This window comes from Cryptotermes secundus, unplaced genomic scaffold (assembly GCF_002891405.2).
Source record: "Cryptotermes secundus unplaced genomic scaffold, Csec_1.0 scaffold160, whole genome shotgun sequence".
NCBI lineage: Eukaryota > Metazoa > Arthropoda > Insecta > Blattodea > Kalotermitidae > Cryptotermes > Cryptotermes secundus.
The window spans coordinates 343708-362050 of record NW_019745080.1 but is presented as its reverse complement, the minus strand read 5'-3'; the positions used below and the strand labels follow the sequence as shown (position 1 = coordinate 362050).

Genomic DNA, 18343 nt, shown 5'->3' with positions numbered 1-18343 from the left:
ACACACTTTTCACGGCATCAGTAAGCAGAATTCCACTATTAACCCCAATATTAATCCAGCTGGACGAACTCGCTAAAACTGGTATCCCTTTTGTAATTTTTCAGATTAATTCCAGCTGTTTGTCAGCAGAAAAACACAAGAAAGACTATTACAGATAACCCCCTCACACACACACACACACACACACACACGCGCGCGCGCGCACAAAAAGACGACAGACTTAACCGAGAATGTTATATAGAGTAAATGAAAGTATGGGTGGAGGAAAAATTATCGTTACAATTTAGTAAAATATTGTGAATGAGGACAAGATAATGCATCCAAACTTCCAAACATTACATTACATCTGCCATAGTTTCGAATCAAAACATGCACACGAAATTGCAGTTATTTGCCACGAGGGGCACTGCAGTCAATACAATGGCGACACCTCCGCGCAAAGGGAAGTGTGTCCTGTAGGTTTGTATGTGGATATTCTATTTTTGCATTATTGATTCAAAATAAATTTCTGAAATTCTGAAAATTATTTATGTTCACACCCTAGAGCTAAAAAATTGTTAAATGTCAAGTTATATAGAAATTCAAATTAAATATTAAGCACATAAATTCACACGTTTCAAAATACTTATGTTTGGGCAATTAGTGTAATTTCTGTACATATGTCTTTCTGAAATTAAGTAGGATCCGACCTAATTCATTACAATATTAACTAAATTTCTCGACATCTCCAGATTTTAACAACTTTGCACTTACAGCCTGTATATAATTGGGTTATTTGTGTATGTCACCTAAAGGTCACCGTTTACGCACTAAATATGTAATATATAAGAAAAATAATAATATTCAGAAAGATTTTTCAATATAAATTTGAGTGACGATTTATCTTATGGCTTAATAGCATAAACGCAAACAGGATTCAGTCTTATAAAAAGAATTAGTACTTAATTGCCTTTATGTTGATCGTAGGATCGCTGTATCTCAGTCGGTATAGTGACTATGTCGCGGGGGAGGGGAGATTCCTCTTTTCACCACCTCGCACAGACTAGTTACGAGGCCCACCAACTGTTATGTCCAGTCAGTACTATAATTTCTGTGTCCACGGATAAACGGCCCAGGACGTGATGTCCATCTAATGCCGCAGGTTAAGAAAGATTGAAGATGTGGACAGAGTCGACGCTAGTGCACAGGCGAAGCAAGCGGCTGTCTGGGGCTGGAGAAGTTAGGGACGGCACGTATTACAAACCATTCTATTTTTGAAGAAAGCCGTCTTCTGGGATGTGGCGCAGTGTATAAATTATGTTAACCGACGTTTAGGAGGAACGTATCGCCTCCATCTTCAGCGTAGAAGGAAAGAGGAAATCCGCGAGCGAACCAACAGAGCAGGTGCAACAGTCTGTTCTTCTGAGGAGAACATTTACGTTTAGTCGGGCTCTGGTTTAACGTTATGCGGCCACAAGAACGCCAGACCTTGAACCTGTGTGTAGGTGAGTGTTTAGCGTCACTCTGACCGCATTTTCTCCGGGGCGAACACACGGTTACACATGGGACAGGAAATGGATTTACCACAGACACAGCATGGACGCATTGACGATCAGAAAAAAAATCCTTCTCCATATCGGGACTCGAATTCCGGTCGTCCAAGTTATATCCTAGAATATAAAATAATCGTAGAGATATGCCCAAAAAGTTTCCATACAAAAGCCAAGAAAAATTTATAACTTTGAGGCCAGGTCAGGAAGGAAAATTATTGTTTTTTATGTTGTGGAATTTAATTGAAGATTGTGGGTATGTGATTGGAAAGTCAGCCCCCCCCCATAATATGTGCCACAAAAGGATAGATCGGCTAGTCTATTATATACAGTCATACTTTCTATTATTATCGAAGCGTATCTCACTGTCTTCCTCAAGGTCTGACTTAACGTTTTTGAAGAAATTGTCACCTGTCAACAAGCAATACCGCCATGAAAACAGAGGTTTCACCAGTGATTCGTTTTTGCCTGATGTCTTTTAACTTGAAACATTTATCTCAAGTGTTCTGTCTCTGTTATAATCTATGAAGTTTCATCCACTTCCTTCATCAGCTTTAGGTGCGAAATTTGTAAATAATCACCAATTCTAGTATAATGAAACTTTGTCCATTTCTGCAAAGACACATTCAAAAGTCCATCAGTCGTGGGGATTAAAACCAGTTCTAGGTGGCAGCTTTAACACGAACTGGTAGTCTTCTTGGCAAATCCAACCTGATCGAGGATTCTTCAACTTCGTTCTGAAACCATGAAGTGCTTTCACTTCACAGACTCAATGATTAGTGAGACAGTTCTTCAGAAGGATCGCCAGTGAAGATGTCTGCTCAGTTCCACCATTGTCACTGAAGGCGTGGCCAATATTGTGACGTCATATCCGGTGGTTGTCCAGGTACAGCAATCGGAACTGATACTCCTGGAGAGATCAGACCTGTGAAAGAATAGAACCCTTCTTGAGAAGTTTATAGTTGCTCAGATGATCAAGAAATTTCTTACCGTTTAAAAAGCCCGAGCTTGTCACTGGTTGCTACGCTGAACCAGAATAATCCAGTTCACACCTCACCTGTACTCTATTTTTTAAGATTTGTTTAATTTGATCCTCCTATCAATAGCCTCAATAGCTACGTCTCCATTTAAATCTTCTGACTAAAATGTAGGCGGAAGCTACATATTCTTATCTCTCCCGTGCGTGCTACATTTTCCGCCCACTTCTTCCCCTTAACGTAGTGATTTTTTTTAAAGATTAACACTCGGTAGCGCAGTTGGTTGAGGAACTGTACTACAAGCCGGAAGATTCAAGGTTTCGATTTCCGATGAGGTCACTGGATTTTTCAATTTACCTAGTCCTTCCAACCGCACTATGACCCTGGGGTCGACTAAGCCTCTAAAAGAAATGAGTATCAGGAATCTTCCTGGTGGTAAATGGCGGACTGCGCGTGAGGCTGACAACCTTACCGCCATCTGTGACCCGATTGTCTAGAAAATGTGGGAGCTTCGACGTCTGACAACACTATGGGCCTCCACGGCCTGTTACAGAGATAGATTTGACTTCTTTTAACAGTTATGAAACTTATGAAATATGTATAATCTATCCATATTAAGCAAGTTGGCTTAAGTGACATCGCTTCTGATTTGTGTTCGAGATGTGTCCACTTCGAATTTTTCCTAACACCAAATATTGTTATTGATATATCTGAGGTTATCCTCCGTTCCGCCAAGCAATTGACGGTATAGTACCTTACAATAGGCACACAATTTCCAATTAATTATTCACTGTCATTAAGTCATTCGACGCTAGATTGTGTAAGGTACGAACAGCGTCATTATATAAACTACAACTAAATAAATAAGTATTTGCTTTCTCTATCTTCGATCAGAATGTGCCCTTCTTTATTCTGTTCAGTTCCCACCTGTAGATGATGTGCCATTGGTAGAATACTGGTGCCCGTTCATAGTCTGGTAAGGCTGTGTGGGGCTGCAAGGGGATGGTCTGCTCCCGTAGGCTCCTAGGGTCAGGGGGTCATACGTTGGGGGCCGCGTCATACACGAATAGCCGCCTGCCGTCACGGGATCTCTCTGCTGGAGGCTGCATGCCGTTGGACTCGGGCCCATGCTGTTCCCCATACCCACACTGCCTCCAGCCACCCCCGTCCCCGGGTGGTGAGTTGCCGACATGCTGAAACTTGGCATTGTCGTCATAGTGCTGAAAGCAAAAGCAAAAGTGAGACTTTGTCACAGTTAGAGGCAGAGTTACTTTACGACTGGCGGTTTACCGCCAATCACTTCGTCTTGGCTCCAACCCCTTGAGACTCACGACTAGAGATTTTTTTGGCAACTGAACACTTGCGGTCGTAGTCCTTGCGTAACATCTTCTCTGACGAGAGGATGCTTCTCCTTTGTCAACTGTACGTATCGCACATGTAGCATATGCCTTTTTCTTTTTGTCGGGAAGCGGTCACTCCAATGAAAGTGATAATTTGGAACGAAGAACCTCTTATCGGGTATGAGATGTGTCTCTGAGACCACAGTCAGATCTACATGTAAGTCTTGCAGCTGTTTACTGAGCTAATAACGCCGCCTCCAAATGCAGTTTATATTAAATATTGTGACTTTGAGCAGCCTATAAATGCTAGCAGCCATTTTGTTTTATTAAGTTAAGTGCCATTTTTGTAATGACCATTATTTTATCTTTTCCTGACACAGCTTAACTAAACTGTATCATGATCTGATGCAGTACAGTGGCAATTTTTATGCCATTGTTAGTCCTTTTCTTTTAAACCATACATACACTTTCAGTCCGTACCTCACAGGAAACACATTATGTCTCCGCCACAAAGACCAACCGGCTAATGCTGTTAAGGGAAAGGATCGCTGTGTACTGTGAGAACCATACGAAACGGACAGATACACTGTGTGGGCAGAATGCAGAGTTTTAGTATTGTGGCATGTAGACCCGTTGCTAGGTGGCGACCATGAAATAGGAGACTGTAGAGCGGGCGTGGGTAGGCAGCGGTCCGCAGACAACAGGGAAATGGTTCTTTCTGCGCCGTGCGATAAGCAACAATTGAACAGCGACAGAGGAACGGTGTTTCATGTACGGTCCGTGCTGATATATTATAAGAACGACAATTGAAACAATTTATGCCATTTCAGCAAGTTAACAGATTATATATTTTAACCAGAAAAATTTCTGCGTAATTGACTTACACCAAGAGAATTAAGATTCATAATCGATTTTGGATAAAGAACAAAACTTAACTTTTTTCTTTCGATTTAGTTAACAAGAAGTTCCTTGTTATAACTTTGTAAACTGGACGCTAAATAAAATTTCATTAAAACTCAGAACTACAGTATTATTTGAGACCAGTGACTTCAGAACAGAATATAAAGTTCGAAATGAATTAGTCTGAAATAAAAACTCACGAGGACTGACACTTCAGTCTGTTTTCCATATAAGTTTAGGTTCAATCTGAAAACTGCTTCTGCCTGTTTCCATCTCTCTACCATGTTTACAGCTATAAAGTCTAGACTACCGGTTAATTATTTCAAGGGTAGTTTGGGGAGAAGTTCATTACAACTTCCACGTCAACAACAATCATCCCCTTTCCTTCCTCGTACCACGCAACCCCCTCTCCTTCCACATGTCCTGTATAGAGCACACGGAATGTTTTCTTCATTAACGACAAAGCTTCGGGTTTTGTTATATAAAATGAAAATGAAAGTGGGCCCTTGCAATATTGCCCGGCTAACTCACTCAACGAGCGATGAGGTATGTGAACTAGTGGTCGCTCTTATAAACTAACAAGCTGAGAGGAATCGTTCGAGCCCATCGGTTGCTCGAGGCAACGGCGTCGCCATGGTTTTACTGCTGTGCTATCAGGCTCTTTGGTTTGAAATTGTCCAGAAGCTTAAAATTAATTTTCCTTTTCTGTAATGCCTCGTTCTGTAGAATTTGGATGTTATGATGGCACGCAAAATTGTAATTTTTATTATTTTTTCGATAATGTATACAAATTTAGTTGTTTTTGACTGCATAACGTAGGCAGGCTACAATTATCAGTTTCTTGTGTTATTCTCTGTATCTTTGTATGTAAAACATATGTACATAGGTTTCTATTCTACTTATTAGGCAGTATGAAGTAATGACATTATTTAAATGAGAAAAAAATCTGTTCACTTATATATCATTATTTTTTCACATTATGGCTGACAAAAATTATAATCGAATTAAGAAATGATGATAGGATTTCGGATAGTTCAGTCGGTACAGCTACAGGCTGGACGGTTGGAGTTCGATTTCTGAAAGAGGCAAGATTTTTCTCTTCTCAGCCTCCAGACCCACTCTGGATTCCATCCAGTCTCCTGTCGAAAGGGCACCTAGGGCGATTTCTCAGGGAATAAAGCGGCCGTGGCGTGAAACTGATCACTCCTTTCTAGTACCGACGTCAAGAATATGTGGATCCATACCTACATTCTCCCGTATATCTTCATGTCATAGTACTTAATTAATTAATTAAGCACAGGGACAATTTTATCTTACCTTTACCTAAGAATCGATGATGATGATGATGATGATGAATCATTTCTGGGTGTCCGCTTTGAACACTTCGTATGTTTTCAACACAATGTTTGTATATGGAGCTTTCTACATTGAACCTGAAAGCGTCGTGTGGCTTTAAGCATTCCGCTTAAGGAGCTGACCCTGAGGACATATATTTGGTTATATGATGGCTACAGTGCCGCTTGACGTCACCAGTTACGTCATTATTTGCCCCGAGGAACATCATTAAATTAGAGGGGATGGCGCATTCGAATCCCAAAGGCCTATGCGATAGGAATTCCCCTACGTCAGGACTGACGTGTCTTTGATACAGGTTCGAAACCCAAGGGATGCAATCCATTATTTTGCTGAAGATAGGACCTATGCAGTTTTGTCTTGATACATAATCTCCATAAATTAGTGAAGTTTAAACAAAATCATTAGAAATACTTTCGAAAACATCGCCATTTTGTTTTTTCGGGCTCAATTTGATGTGCTCATTTTTTTTGGGGGGGGGGTGGACTACAGTGTCTTATTCAGCGGGCACTAATATACAATATACAAATTCTTAGGTACCGAATATGGATAAAATGGCCCGAACTGTTTAGACTCTAGTGAGGGGGCAAATATATACGCGAATATATACATGCGGTATTCCAAAACACAATTTTATTATTGAGGGGTGCTGAAATCCAATTACAACCACGAGATCGATTTTTCTAAAATCACAATATTTTCTCATATACATGCCTGTTAGTAGGGCACGCGGTAGCGTAGTTGGTTGAGGCACTGTGCTACAAGCCGGAAGGTCGCTGGTTCCATTCCCGTCGAGATGATTGCATTTTCAGTTTATATAATCCTTCCAACCGCCATATGGCCCTGGAGTCGACTCAGCCTCTAACAAAAATGAGTACAAGGAATCTTCCTGGGGGGTAAAGGGAGGCCGGGGCGTAAGGTTAATAACCTCACCGCCATCTGTGAACCGACTGTCTAGAAAATGTGGGAGCCTCGACGTCTCACAATCCTATGGGCCTTCACAGTCTATTACAGGGCTAGCTTTACTTTTTTATGCCTGTTACTAATACGAAATAGCGATAAAATTCTACCTGTAAGAATCTGCCATGCTCATGGGTGGAGGGATAGAGGAGTACATATGACTGTTGGAGAAGCTGCTTCCATTTAGCAGTCTTGGAGGCGAAGTACTTGGTTGCTCCGCTACGCGTCTCTGGTTCCTCATCTTCTCTTCTCGCCGCCATTTTGCTCTCCGATTTGAGAACCAAACCTGTTAACAAGCAAAAGCACAGCGTCGTCGTGTAAATTGATTATGAAGGTTAAGAGGATGTGGGAGGGAGAAGCAAATTAACTGGGAAACTTAATCAGCAGACTGTGAATACAGATCCTGTGAAATGATTACATCGCAGTTATGTACAAATATGAATTAATCAGGATCTTTAATGAGTAATTACAAATGGAGTATGTGAAAAATTTAATGAGCAGCATATCTTTGATTGTTACTTCTGAATTAAATAATTATAATACAAATTCAGGCTATGATCATCTGATTGTGACATCATCTACATTTGTAGGCAGATGCTGATGTTTCGAAGTAACATATTGCCTCCATTTTCAGGACTGGTGTGTGTATGATGAACTGAATTCGGTTCTATAAGCAATTTACAAGGAAAGTGGTTTACCCAGACACATTGAAGGAGGGAGGGAAATGAATCACGGGGCAACGGGAATATTTGGTAAGAAAGCAGTCCGTTTCAGGGGCATACCGTGTTTTTTTAGGTGGGAAATCTTTTATGGAGAAATATGGCTCTTTTCAGGGGCGGAGTATTGTTTTTCGTCAATGGAGAAAAAATGTAATTGCGAGAAAATACAATTCAGTTCAGGACGACTCGTAAGTTTTCCGCGCAAGAGGAAAATAGAGCACTGAAAATTTTGGAAATAAAGATCCTTCAGGGCCTTCTTGAAATGAGAAGTAAGAAAATGAATTCCCGTTATTACAAAACGAGGCTATCACGTAAGAGGGCACATTGACACATATGTTCACGAAGATTCTTAACGCCATCATTTGTTGAACGCATAATACAGTAGAACATATACAAACAAACAAACAAACAAACAAAAAACAAATTCCGTGGTTCTCCTCCGCAAGCGAACTATACCGACCGTGCGACCGCCGCTTGTTGGCGAAGTTAGTGCCAACTTTAGCGGATAGAGGAAGTTGCATGGTCAGCGCAATGAATCCTCACGGCCGTTAATTTCGATTTTCTAGACCGGAGCCACTATTTCCTTGAAATAGCTCCTCAATTATCCTCACGAGGTTGAGTGGACCCGTTCCAGACCCACTAATTCTCAGAAAATCTGGTAGCGTCGGGAATCGAACCCGGTTCTCTGGATCTGTAGTCAGGAACTCTGATCACGAAAGAGTAGAACCTATGCATAACAAAATGTTTATTTTACGAAGAGTGGGATTTTTTTTTGTAAAAAATGAATTTCAAAAGTTGTCTAATCTTAAATATTCTGGAATCGGGATATCCATTATTTATCTCGAGATACAAACCTTTAGAATATATCAGATGTGGTTGCTGAAAACACCTTTAAGAATGAAGAAAAGTTTATCGGAAGCAAAGAAGGAGCCAGGGAGTTGTCGAAGATCCTATTGCTTTAGAATGCGAGAAAAAATTAAAGCAAAATATTAGCCAAAACTTCTTGTCCCATTTGAATTAGGCTCATAGGCTGTTACAGAAGCTCATAATCGAAAGAAACTCCCCTTAAACTTGCTGCGGGCAAACGATATGATACTTACTTGTATCCTAGCTTCGGGAAGGCCAATCTTTGCAGCCAGCCTCTCTCTAGCGAACACATCTGGATAGTGCGTCCTCTCGAATTCTGAGAAAGAAAATGAGCTGTAATTACACGGTGTATACTCAGAGCTCTTCATGCTGGCTTCTTGCTTGGTTTACTCTCCTATTTTCAGGTTGAGGTGAGGACATTCCTTCGAAACGTCTGTTGACTTGTATTGGGCTGTACGGCGTTATATCCCAGAATATAGAACTCTTCATAGTTACAGCTGTAAGACCCTCAAATACAGCATATAATTATGTAGTTGATAGACAAGTTACTAATACTATTATCGTGTCTGTGTGTAAATAGCTTAATGGAGTAGAATGGCAAAAGACTGAAGGTGTAATTGATGCTAGCTTGTTATCGTGTCGTTATGTATGAGGGAGAATCAGTAAATAGGTCACAGACGGATATATAATACCTAAGGTATGCCGCTCACCGGCATGCGTCAAGACATGTAACAGTCAACACGACGTCTGCGACATGACGCAAAGAAAGGAGCACAGTTTAAACAAATGAGATTATGAAAACCGCCGCACGCCGGCCTGAGTCATGATGCTGACGTGTGCGGCCTGCCTAAAACATGTTACATTCGAACCTGAAAAAAATTATTTCTCGACATATTCTCCACCAACACTGATATATTTGTCCCATCGCTTTGACGAATGTATCGAAACCCGCAGCATAGAAGTCTTTTGACTGTCGTCTCATCCACTTCCGCAACTTTTCGGGCATCATCTGAAACTTTCGAACGTCTTTGAGAGAATTTCTCGACCCAGTTGTCAACCGCTTTACGCGACAGGAACTTCCCACCGTAAAAGGAAATATTTCTTTATGAATACCCTTTGCATTTAGTTCTTTTGCCCACGAAAGGACGCACAATAGAACGTTGCTCTTCGGTAGTACATTATTTAAACACGGTCGCCATTTTATCTACTGAAACTAGCCTCTGAACACGCACATGCTCATCTGATACGTAGACTGTGATGAAGCTGGACTGTGCTGCTACCTAGTGATACACATACGTATTACGCCCATTACACCTGTTTTACTTCAATTTGTGACCTATTTACTGACTCTCCCTCGTATGCTAACAAGTAATTAAGAATATGACGAGAAAGTGGCGACAAAACTTTCTGTTCTGTTGCTCTGTAGGTAGCAGCAATAAGCGGGATTGGAAGGTATGACTGGGATGTCGTATTGCAAAATATCTGGTAGCTTAGTATACATGTAGTTCAAGGGATGCGTATATTTGTTACTAAAGAATATTACAAACTGCTTTACTGAGCTTCGGCGTTCTTTCGAAGGTGTGTTCTTGTAAGCAAAATATGTAATATACGAACATAATGTATTTCTAAATAGATTTTATGTTAATCAATTTTCCTTTGAAATTTCAACAGGCATTGTACTAGTATCTTAATAAAGAACTCCGTATCTTAGTCTAACAAATTTGACTGAGCTGATTTTAAGAGTTCATTTAGATTTATAATAAAATTTGTACATTTAAATGTTTCCTAATACCTTTAAAATAAGATAGCTTCTTTCGTTATCCTAAGTGTCTGCGAAGGTAGATCCGTGAATTGACATTATTAAAACTGTTACTGTTCAACACGGAAACAAACACTCAAATGAAATTTTCAGCCTGTAAATCACGGATAAGAGGTCAAGATGCGGGCCACATGTTGACCTTATGAATAAACATATGCATCTGTAAAGAGAAATGTTAAGTTTAAAAGAACTCGAAAGAATCTAAGAAAATATACTAAGCCACAAATTTTGAAATATAGACGGATATTCTGTTCTCTCAGTCCTGCATATAATTATGTGTACACTCACAATGCGTAATGAGATGTTTATTCATCCCTCAGCTAGGTTATACGTTTGTAATTTGAAATTTAAAAAACAGAAGAACTACAACAGTTGTAAATTTTCCGAAATAATATTGTCACGTGTCTGGGTATATCACGCGACAAATAACTTCACGTGGGTCTGGATTTAGCGAATCTTTATTGGACACCCCCTCTTACACACCTTACAAATATCACCACTTGCAGTGTCACTTGACTTCTGGCCCAGTACTCCAATGCGACGTCTCAACTATCCTTGGCCGTGGCGTGGTTGAATCTGAACTGTCTCTGGCGGCGGCTACCCCAAGATTGTCTCCTTCTCAGTACTCCAATGCTCTGTACGTGCCGTAAGCTCTGCTTATATAGGGGCTATGCGGACCGGATACCGGACACCATTCCTCATGGTTCCGTTACCGCTGTTCAGCAGTCCGTTGTTACGGGAACGCTTCTTATAGAATACACCGGTAACGTGTTTCGTCTCATCCGTTGTTACTCAACGATAATTCGTTGCTATGATTTGTCGCTGCGGGAGCTCCACAGTTTCCACGTATTCGTTGCCGTGGAAATGTCCCTTCCGGTTGTAGCGGTTTTCGCGGTGATGGACGTAAGGTAATGCGTCACAATATTATTTGTTTATTTGTTCTTTTATGACACCTAATTCATAAGGTCGCTTCATATTGTGACATATCAACGCATTGCCAGACAACGGGTTCTATAAACATCCCGCGATACGCGCACGCAACAATAGGACGAATGTTATAGCTCGTTGCTAGGCAACAGTCAGCGCGCCAATGAACTCGCTGAGTAGGAATCACGTGACATGTGTTATCAATGTGGTCCCCTCCTTGCCCAGTGCTAGGCAACAGAACTGTAAATACGTCTGTAATAATAGAAGGTGTTTTCTTTGCGTGGTCCGTGTCGAAGGTTTATAGGGGAAAACAAGGGTCGTTCGCGAGTAGTCGCAACTGAGAAGCCGTGAGTCAAGGACACGAAGCCCTTATGGAAAAAAGTGAGAATGCACTGCAGTGTAGTGTAGTTAAGATTTAGTTGCTAAAGTGCGGCTGTGAAGAGAAGACTTTATTGTAATATCTGGAGTGTGTGATTAAGTGAGACTTTTATAGTTCCTGTGTTTTAATCGCATAACCAGGAGAGGACTAGTGTGTGTGTGTGTGTGTGTGTGTGTGTGTGTAACAGTGTTATAATTATTTGTAGTTACAGCCTGTAGGTGGTTAATAAATCCAATTATCCAATTACCAAGTGTCAATATTAGTTGTTCAATGATTTAGTAGGACGATAGTCAAGTGAAATTGCAGGGTGTATATACGTAGATTCTTGGTTTGTCATTTCCTCCATCAGTCGACCCGAGTTGACACGAGGAGCGTCCGTCTCTCTCATTCGAGCGACAAAATGATCGCATTGCATTTTTTTCTCGTTTTTCGTTAGACGTTCACCATATCAAAAATAGTTTGAAATAAAGGCCGTAGAACATAACGAGATACGAATTTTGTATCACGTACCGGATTCTATGTAGAATTGGCACTTTCTTAAATTATAGGCCTTTAATTGTATAAGAAATTAGTGTAAAAATAGACTAAGACTAAAATAAAATTGTATTATTATATCCTGTAAGGTGACGCGGTATATATATATATACATATATGTTGTAGACAGGTGGGCTATCGACTTAGGAATCTCTTGATTTCATCTTTACCCTGAAGATGGAGACAACAGTTTTCTCCGAAAGTTTGAACCTATTTACCAAATAACATGGCATTATTTCTCAGAAGAAATTAATTTTCATAGTCGGAGTTATGAGAGCCTTTTAATATACACTCACTTCCAGCTAGTGTCGATGTCAAGAAAATGTGGATTATACATCCACTCATACTCCTTCATGGCGTAGTGCTTAATTAGTTAAGCACAGGGACAATTTTACTATTTTTACCTTACCGTTTAATGTACAGCCCTCAATACCAATTTTCTAGGGGCTCTTCAAGAGTAAAGGGGTTGGTGTGTGAAGCTCACATCTCACATGGAGGCGTAGAAGGGGTGGGGATTTATCTCCACGCCTCGACACCTTGAAGTTTTTTCTCCTTTATTTTCTTAAGGTGGGGTGAGACTGAGTCCACTTGGTACGTCTGCCACTAATTGGCCTATTGTACCGGTACCGGGTGATAAATGATTGGCGGAATGAGAATTGGCAGGGGAAACCGAAGTACTAGGAGAAAACCTGCCCCAGCACCACTTTGTCTACCACAAATCCCACACGACTTGACCTGGAATGGAACCCGGGCCTCCTCAGGAATTATTCAGAAGTCATGATGATGAGTTTCTTAGTTTGTTTTCTCGACAGCAACTGACAAGTGCGAACTTATTAGAAGTTATCAATCACGGCGCCTCATATCACCGCTCACACGCCGCCATTTCTCCCTCCCCCTAATGTTATCAATCTTTATCCGCATGCCTTTACGTGCCTAGAGCATCAATTTGAAAATAAAATAAAAAAGTGAAAGACGAGAACGAAGCCAGTCGCATAGGGGAAGGAAGAAGAAGAAGACCGTTATCGAAAATCAATAGTTTGAAGGCACCTACTGCTTCTGCCTGGTTGCTGTAGTTGAAGAATAATTTCTCCGTATAGAGAGAGAAGTCAGAGGAGTTGACGACAGGATAGTATCCTCTCTCACGCTACGTCACATTCTAGTAACGTCACGAACGAGTAAGAATTGGAAGGGAGCTGGATCTCGTTTCGAAACATAAATAGCATATGTTGCAAGGCGTGAAATTACACAAAATTATCATCTGAAATAATTATAATATTTACTTTCCATAGGAATCTCCTCCTAGCGTAGAAGTCAAGAGAATATGGATCTATACATACACTCCCCCCATACGCCTTCATGGCGTAGTGCTTAATTAGTTAAGCAGAGGAACAGTTTTAATATAGGAACCGAGATAGCTCAGTCGGTATAGTGAAAGAACACGGGCTGGACGTCCGGGTTTCCTTACCCGGCAGGGTCAAGAGATTTTTCTCCTTACAGTGTCCAGAGTGACTCTGGGGCCCACCCAGCGTCCTGTCTAATGAATACTGGGGACTATTTCACCGGGATTAAAGCAGCCGTTGAGTGAAGCTGACCGTTCATCTCTCTAATGTCGAAGTAAAGAATGGTGGAGGTATATCTCCACACTCCCATACGTCTTCATGACGTGGTGTTTATTTTCTTAAGCGTAGGGACAAGAAAATCGAGATTAACGGCCGTAGGATTCGTTGCGCTGACCACGCGACACTCTCTATCCGTTAAAGTTAGCACTAACTTCGTCGACAAGTGGCGGTCGCTCGCTTGGTCGGTATAATTCGCTTGCGGACTAAAGCCACGGAGAGAGACAGAGAGAGAGGGACATAATCACCTGTACAACCTTATTCACTTCTCATTTTAGGCTATAGGCAAAAGCATGAGTTAGCTATACAAATGATATTTTCAGAAATAAAACCTTAACATACACAGGCTTGCTTACCTTTCTCTAAACTGTCAATTTGCTCATTTGTGAAGGAAGTTCTGTTCCTCTGTAACTTCCTCTTGAGGCGTAGTCGTGCTTGGTCCTCGTCGGGTCCTCCAGCACTGGACCCTGCATTCGAGTTGTCCCCCGAATTTGTCTCGTCCGAAGGTGCCCCGTCCAGGTCAACCACTAGAACACAAAATCGTATACGAATATTTGGAAGCATAAACTTAACCTTGTTGTGTCTTCACCTTTTTGCTTGATAGATCCACCACAATAAGTCATTTTGGTCCCCCCATGGGCTTGGCACTTCTTCTTCTTCTTCTTCTTCTTATCCTTCCTTAAACGAACGAAGCCTTTGGTAGTGCTGACATCACGTAACAAGTTAGGAAATGCAGGCGTGTCATAACAACTGTGGCTCTTTCACTCATTTCTGTTTAATTGTCCAGAAACCCGTAGTATGCATGGAAAAAGGGATGTTGTGCATAAAATACGAGTATGTGTCTCATACTCTCATACTTTTTACTCCGATAAATAATCAGCGAGTTACGGTCGGGATGCGAATAGAAATGCCTGTAGGATTTGTGTGAAGTGTCTTCTATTGTTGTCCACTTTTAACCCAAATTTGAGTAAAACACGCGAATTTTAAGTTTTATTAAAATACTTTTCAGATGTTATCGAGTTGTTACATACCGCCAGAGAGACAGGCATGGGATAGCTAACAGTAAGCGAATGGTATCTAAAAGTTTGTGACGTTGGTACACTAATAAAAATATTATGTTTCTGGACATTAAAAAGTACAAGATGTCGGAGAACGGCTTCTATTTCCGGGGATAGGGACTAACTGTATCGATTTGGCCCAACTGAGTAGGTTTTGCCTGAAGACGAAGATATAATGCAGACTCCGAAACGTTATGCGTTTTAAATAAAAACAGGACAAAGGATAATGTCGAGAAACATAATATTTGTAACAGGCGAATTCTTATAAATGTTGTTGCGAACGCGTAGAAAATTGATGGAACACAGCTGTATATTAATTCAGGGACAGTTAAGATATCGCAGACATCAAACAATTACATTTATTCAGCAAGGAACAAAAAGGTAAGGCTATCCTTGTAACCGTCCATGAAGGCCCATAGGTTTTTAAAACGTCGAGGCTCCCATATTTCCTCCAGACAGTCGGCTCATAGATGGTGAGATTGTCAGCCTTACGTACCTGCCGTCCTTTACCCCTAGAAAAATTCCTGATTCTCATTTCTGTTAAGAGGCCTAGTCGACCCCAGGGCCATAGTGCGGCTTGAAGGATTAGGTAAATTTAAAAAATCCAACGACCTCATCGGGACCCGAACCCGCTACCTTCCGGCTTGTAGCATAGTGCCTGAACCAACTAAGCTACCTCGTGCTCCTTTATCCAGTTTACATTCAATAATTCATACAGAATATTTATTAGAGCATTCAAGACTGTTTAGCAGTGTAGAATGCCCAAAACAAGCTGCACATTGCCACGATGCCTGATAAGTAGAAATAAGAAGACAAAAGAACAGATATGATGGACCAACAGGTTCCTAATCACAGACGTGACAAGCCGGGCGACGATAATGATAATGAGCATGACAAACATTTTCGATATTCTCTTTCGATCCTTTGAAATACGTAGAATCATGAATGACAAGCCGCCTGTGAGGGTGGTAGCTAACTCTGCCATAGCTCAGGCCGCTAGTCGCCGACTTCCCACCATGGCCTCCTGGGTTCGAGCCTAGGTCAGGTCATGTGGAATTTGTGGTGGGCAAAGTGACAATGGGGCAGGTTTTCTCGAAGTACTTTGGTTTTCCCTGCCAATTCTCATTCCACCGACTCCACACTCGTCATCATATCTCATCTGGGGCTGGTACAATAGGCCAAACAGTGGCCGTCGTGCCAAGTTGACCCCAAGAAACTAAACAAAAAAGTGTGGTTGCTGTCCTTCGGAACTGTCACGGCGCCCTCAAGGTCCTGGCACTGTTCCTACCTAAAGCAGCAGATCACAGTTGAAGAAATTCCTCCTCTCTCTGAACCTCTGGGTCGTGGCAGTATCGACGGACGTTGACTGACTTGTATTCAGGAGGTATTCGATCAGAATCTCCACTGATGGTTCAGCTTGACAGGACAGAACTTTTATAGTTTCCACCCAGTTCCTCAAGTCATCCATCGGGATGGTACCTTGAACAGGTCATGACGATATTCTTGCAGTTCAACAACATACAGGATCACCTTTTTCGACATTGACTATACGAAGACTTCTAGGGTTCTCACAGAGGGATTGTGGCATATTTGTGGAGCTAGAAAAGTCTCTGAAACAACATTCATTTCTAGGCAAAGACCGTGAGACAGACAGCGGAACGACATCCGTTGCTAGGCTGCAGATTCTTCATAAGCAAGAATAGACGGCCACTGCTAGGGAACGCTTCGAGAAACACGTTCCCGCAGCATCGGATATGCAAACGAAAATGAACGGTGTTGTCTGTATTGGCCTTGCTGAAGATTTATAGAGTAGACAATTAGTGCAACCAAGTCAGTTCTGTCCGGGAGGCTGTGAAGAAAAGAAACAGTTGGAAGGAAACCGCCATTCAGAGTGGACTTGGGCACGGAAGCTGAAGAATCTCCACTATTAGAAGCCGTTACCAGGGAATGGCTGGTGAAGACACAACAGGCTGGAAAAGGCTTAGCGGGTGCTGTGGTGATTTGTGATTTGTAGAGATTACCGGTGGCGCTCTAATTGATTGTAGATCCGAGTCGTGTGTATAAGTGGTCAGTAAATCCAATAGCCAATCCGAAACCCTGTCTATAGTCACTCCATACTGCATGACAGTCTCGTGTTACATTAAAAATTGCCAATTTCGTGGACTTTTCCCGTAATCAAGTATTCCTAAAGAACACAACAATTCGGAAATTAAATCTGTCCTTCCTCAGGTGATAAGCCTTGGAAGCACCTGCTTTTTTGGATCCATTAGAGACTGTAAATCCCAGTTCATAAAATCTTCTCGGGCTATCGGCCTTGTCAGTTGGTTAAAAACTGTAGAGATGATCCGTGAAACGTCTGTAATTTTTAACCATCTGACACGTCTGATAGCACAAAAACTTCTAATAAATTTAGCCGTCGTGAAAACTCCCGATCTTTCACTTATCACAGTTGCTGGACCTCGTTCGGGTGAGTTGTAAGTCACCTTGTCCAAGTGTGTCGTAGATGCCTCTTCACCTCGTCATTTGGGACCTTGTCCAGATGTGTCGTAGATGCCTCTTCACCTCTTCATTTGGGACCTCGTCCAGGTGTGTCGTAGATGCCTCTTCACTTCTTCATTTGAGACCTTTTCCAAGTGTATCTTAGATGCCTCTTCACCTCTTCATTTGGGGCCTTGTCCAAGTGTGTCGTAGATGCCTCTTTCCTTTTTCATCTGAGACTTTGTCCAGATCCACGGATTGACATGAGCTCTTCATAACGAACCCAGAGGCATTGACGGCTTGGGTCAACATGTTCGGTGATTTGTGGTCGAGTCTCGAAGTATATTTCCGTGTCCCTATTGTTTATTAATAAAGCAACATTTTCTAAAATGCATATGAAGTTTAATTAACAACTTACTTCGAAATTTGTGACCAATTTATTGTGCCTTGCATATTATATTTTCCCACGTCCTTCTAAGTACGGCGAACCCCTCTTCTTAGCTCCTTGCTTTTATATTTTATGCGTTCATAACTCCAAAACTTTCTTCTCTTCTTTTTTTTTACTTTTCTTCTCTTTCTGCGTTCCTTCACGAGGCGGTGCTCGTCGTTATCAGGTTTCCATTAGTAGAGGCGGGCGTCTGTAGGCATCGTGCGAGTAAGATGGAACGACCGAACGTAACGGCAGAGCCCTGATAAGGCGAGCGGCGGGCTGGCGAATCTCTCTCTCTCTCTCACGCACACAGACGAGGACGTTACACCGGACCCAGTCAGGCGGAAACTACCGATAACGCGACAGAGACACGCGATGCCTCAAGTCTGCGAGTGCAACAGAGCTGGAACGAGTGGCACCGAAAGGGTTACACTACTTCGAAGTGGCGGGCACGAGG

The 18343-nt window shown here is 41.7% G+C and overlaps 1 protein-coding gene across 2 annotated transcripts in view; it reads right to left on the bottom strand.

Annotated features, from left to right (window-relative positions):
* Positions 1 to 1324: 1324 nt before the first annotated feature.
* Positions 1325 to 18343, bottom strand: part of LOC111874853 (paired box protein Pax-6) — a 162383-nt gene continuing 145364 nt past the window's right edge. For both annotated transcript variants that reach the window (XM_033755635.1, XM_033755636.1), the window contains 5 exons: positions 14277 to 14447; positions 8879 to 8961; positions 7170 to 7345; positions 3434 to 3726; positions 1325 to 2454 (listed from right to left, as the gene is read on the bottom strand). In XM_033755635.1, the coding sequence (XP_033611526.1) occupies positions 2366 to 2454; positions 3434 to 3726; positions 7170 to 7345; positions 8879 to 8961; positions 14277 to 14447 (812 nt within the window). In that variant the 3' untranslated portion in view covers positions 1325 to 2365. The remainder of the gene's footprint in view (positions 2455 to 3433; positions 3727 to 7169; positions 7346 to 8878; positions 8962 to 14276; positions 14448 to 18343) is intronic.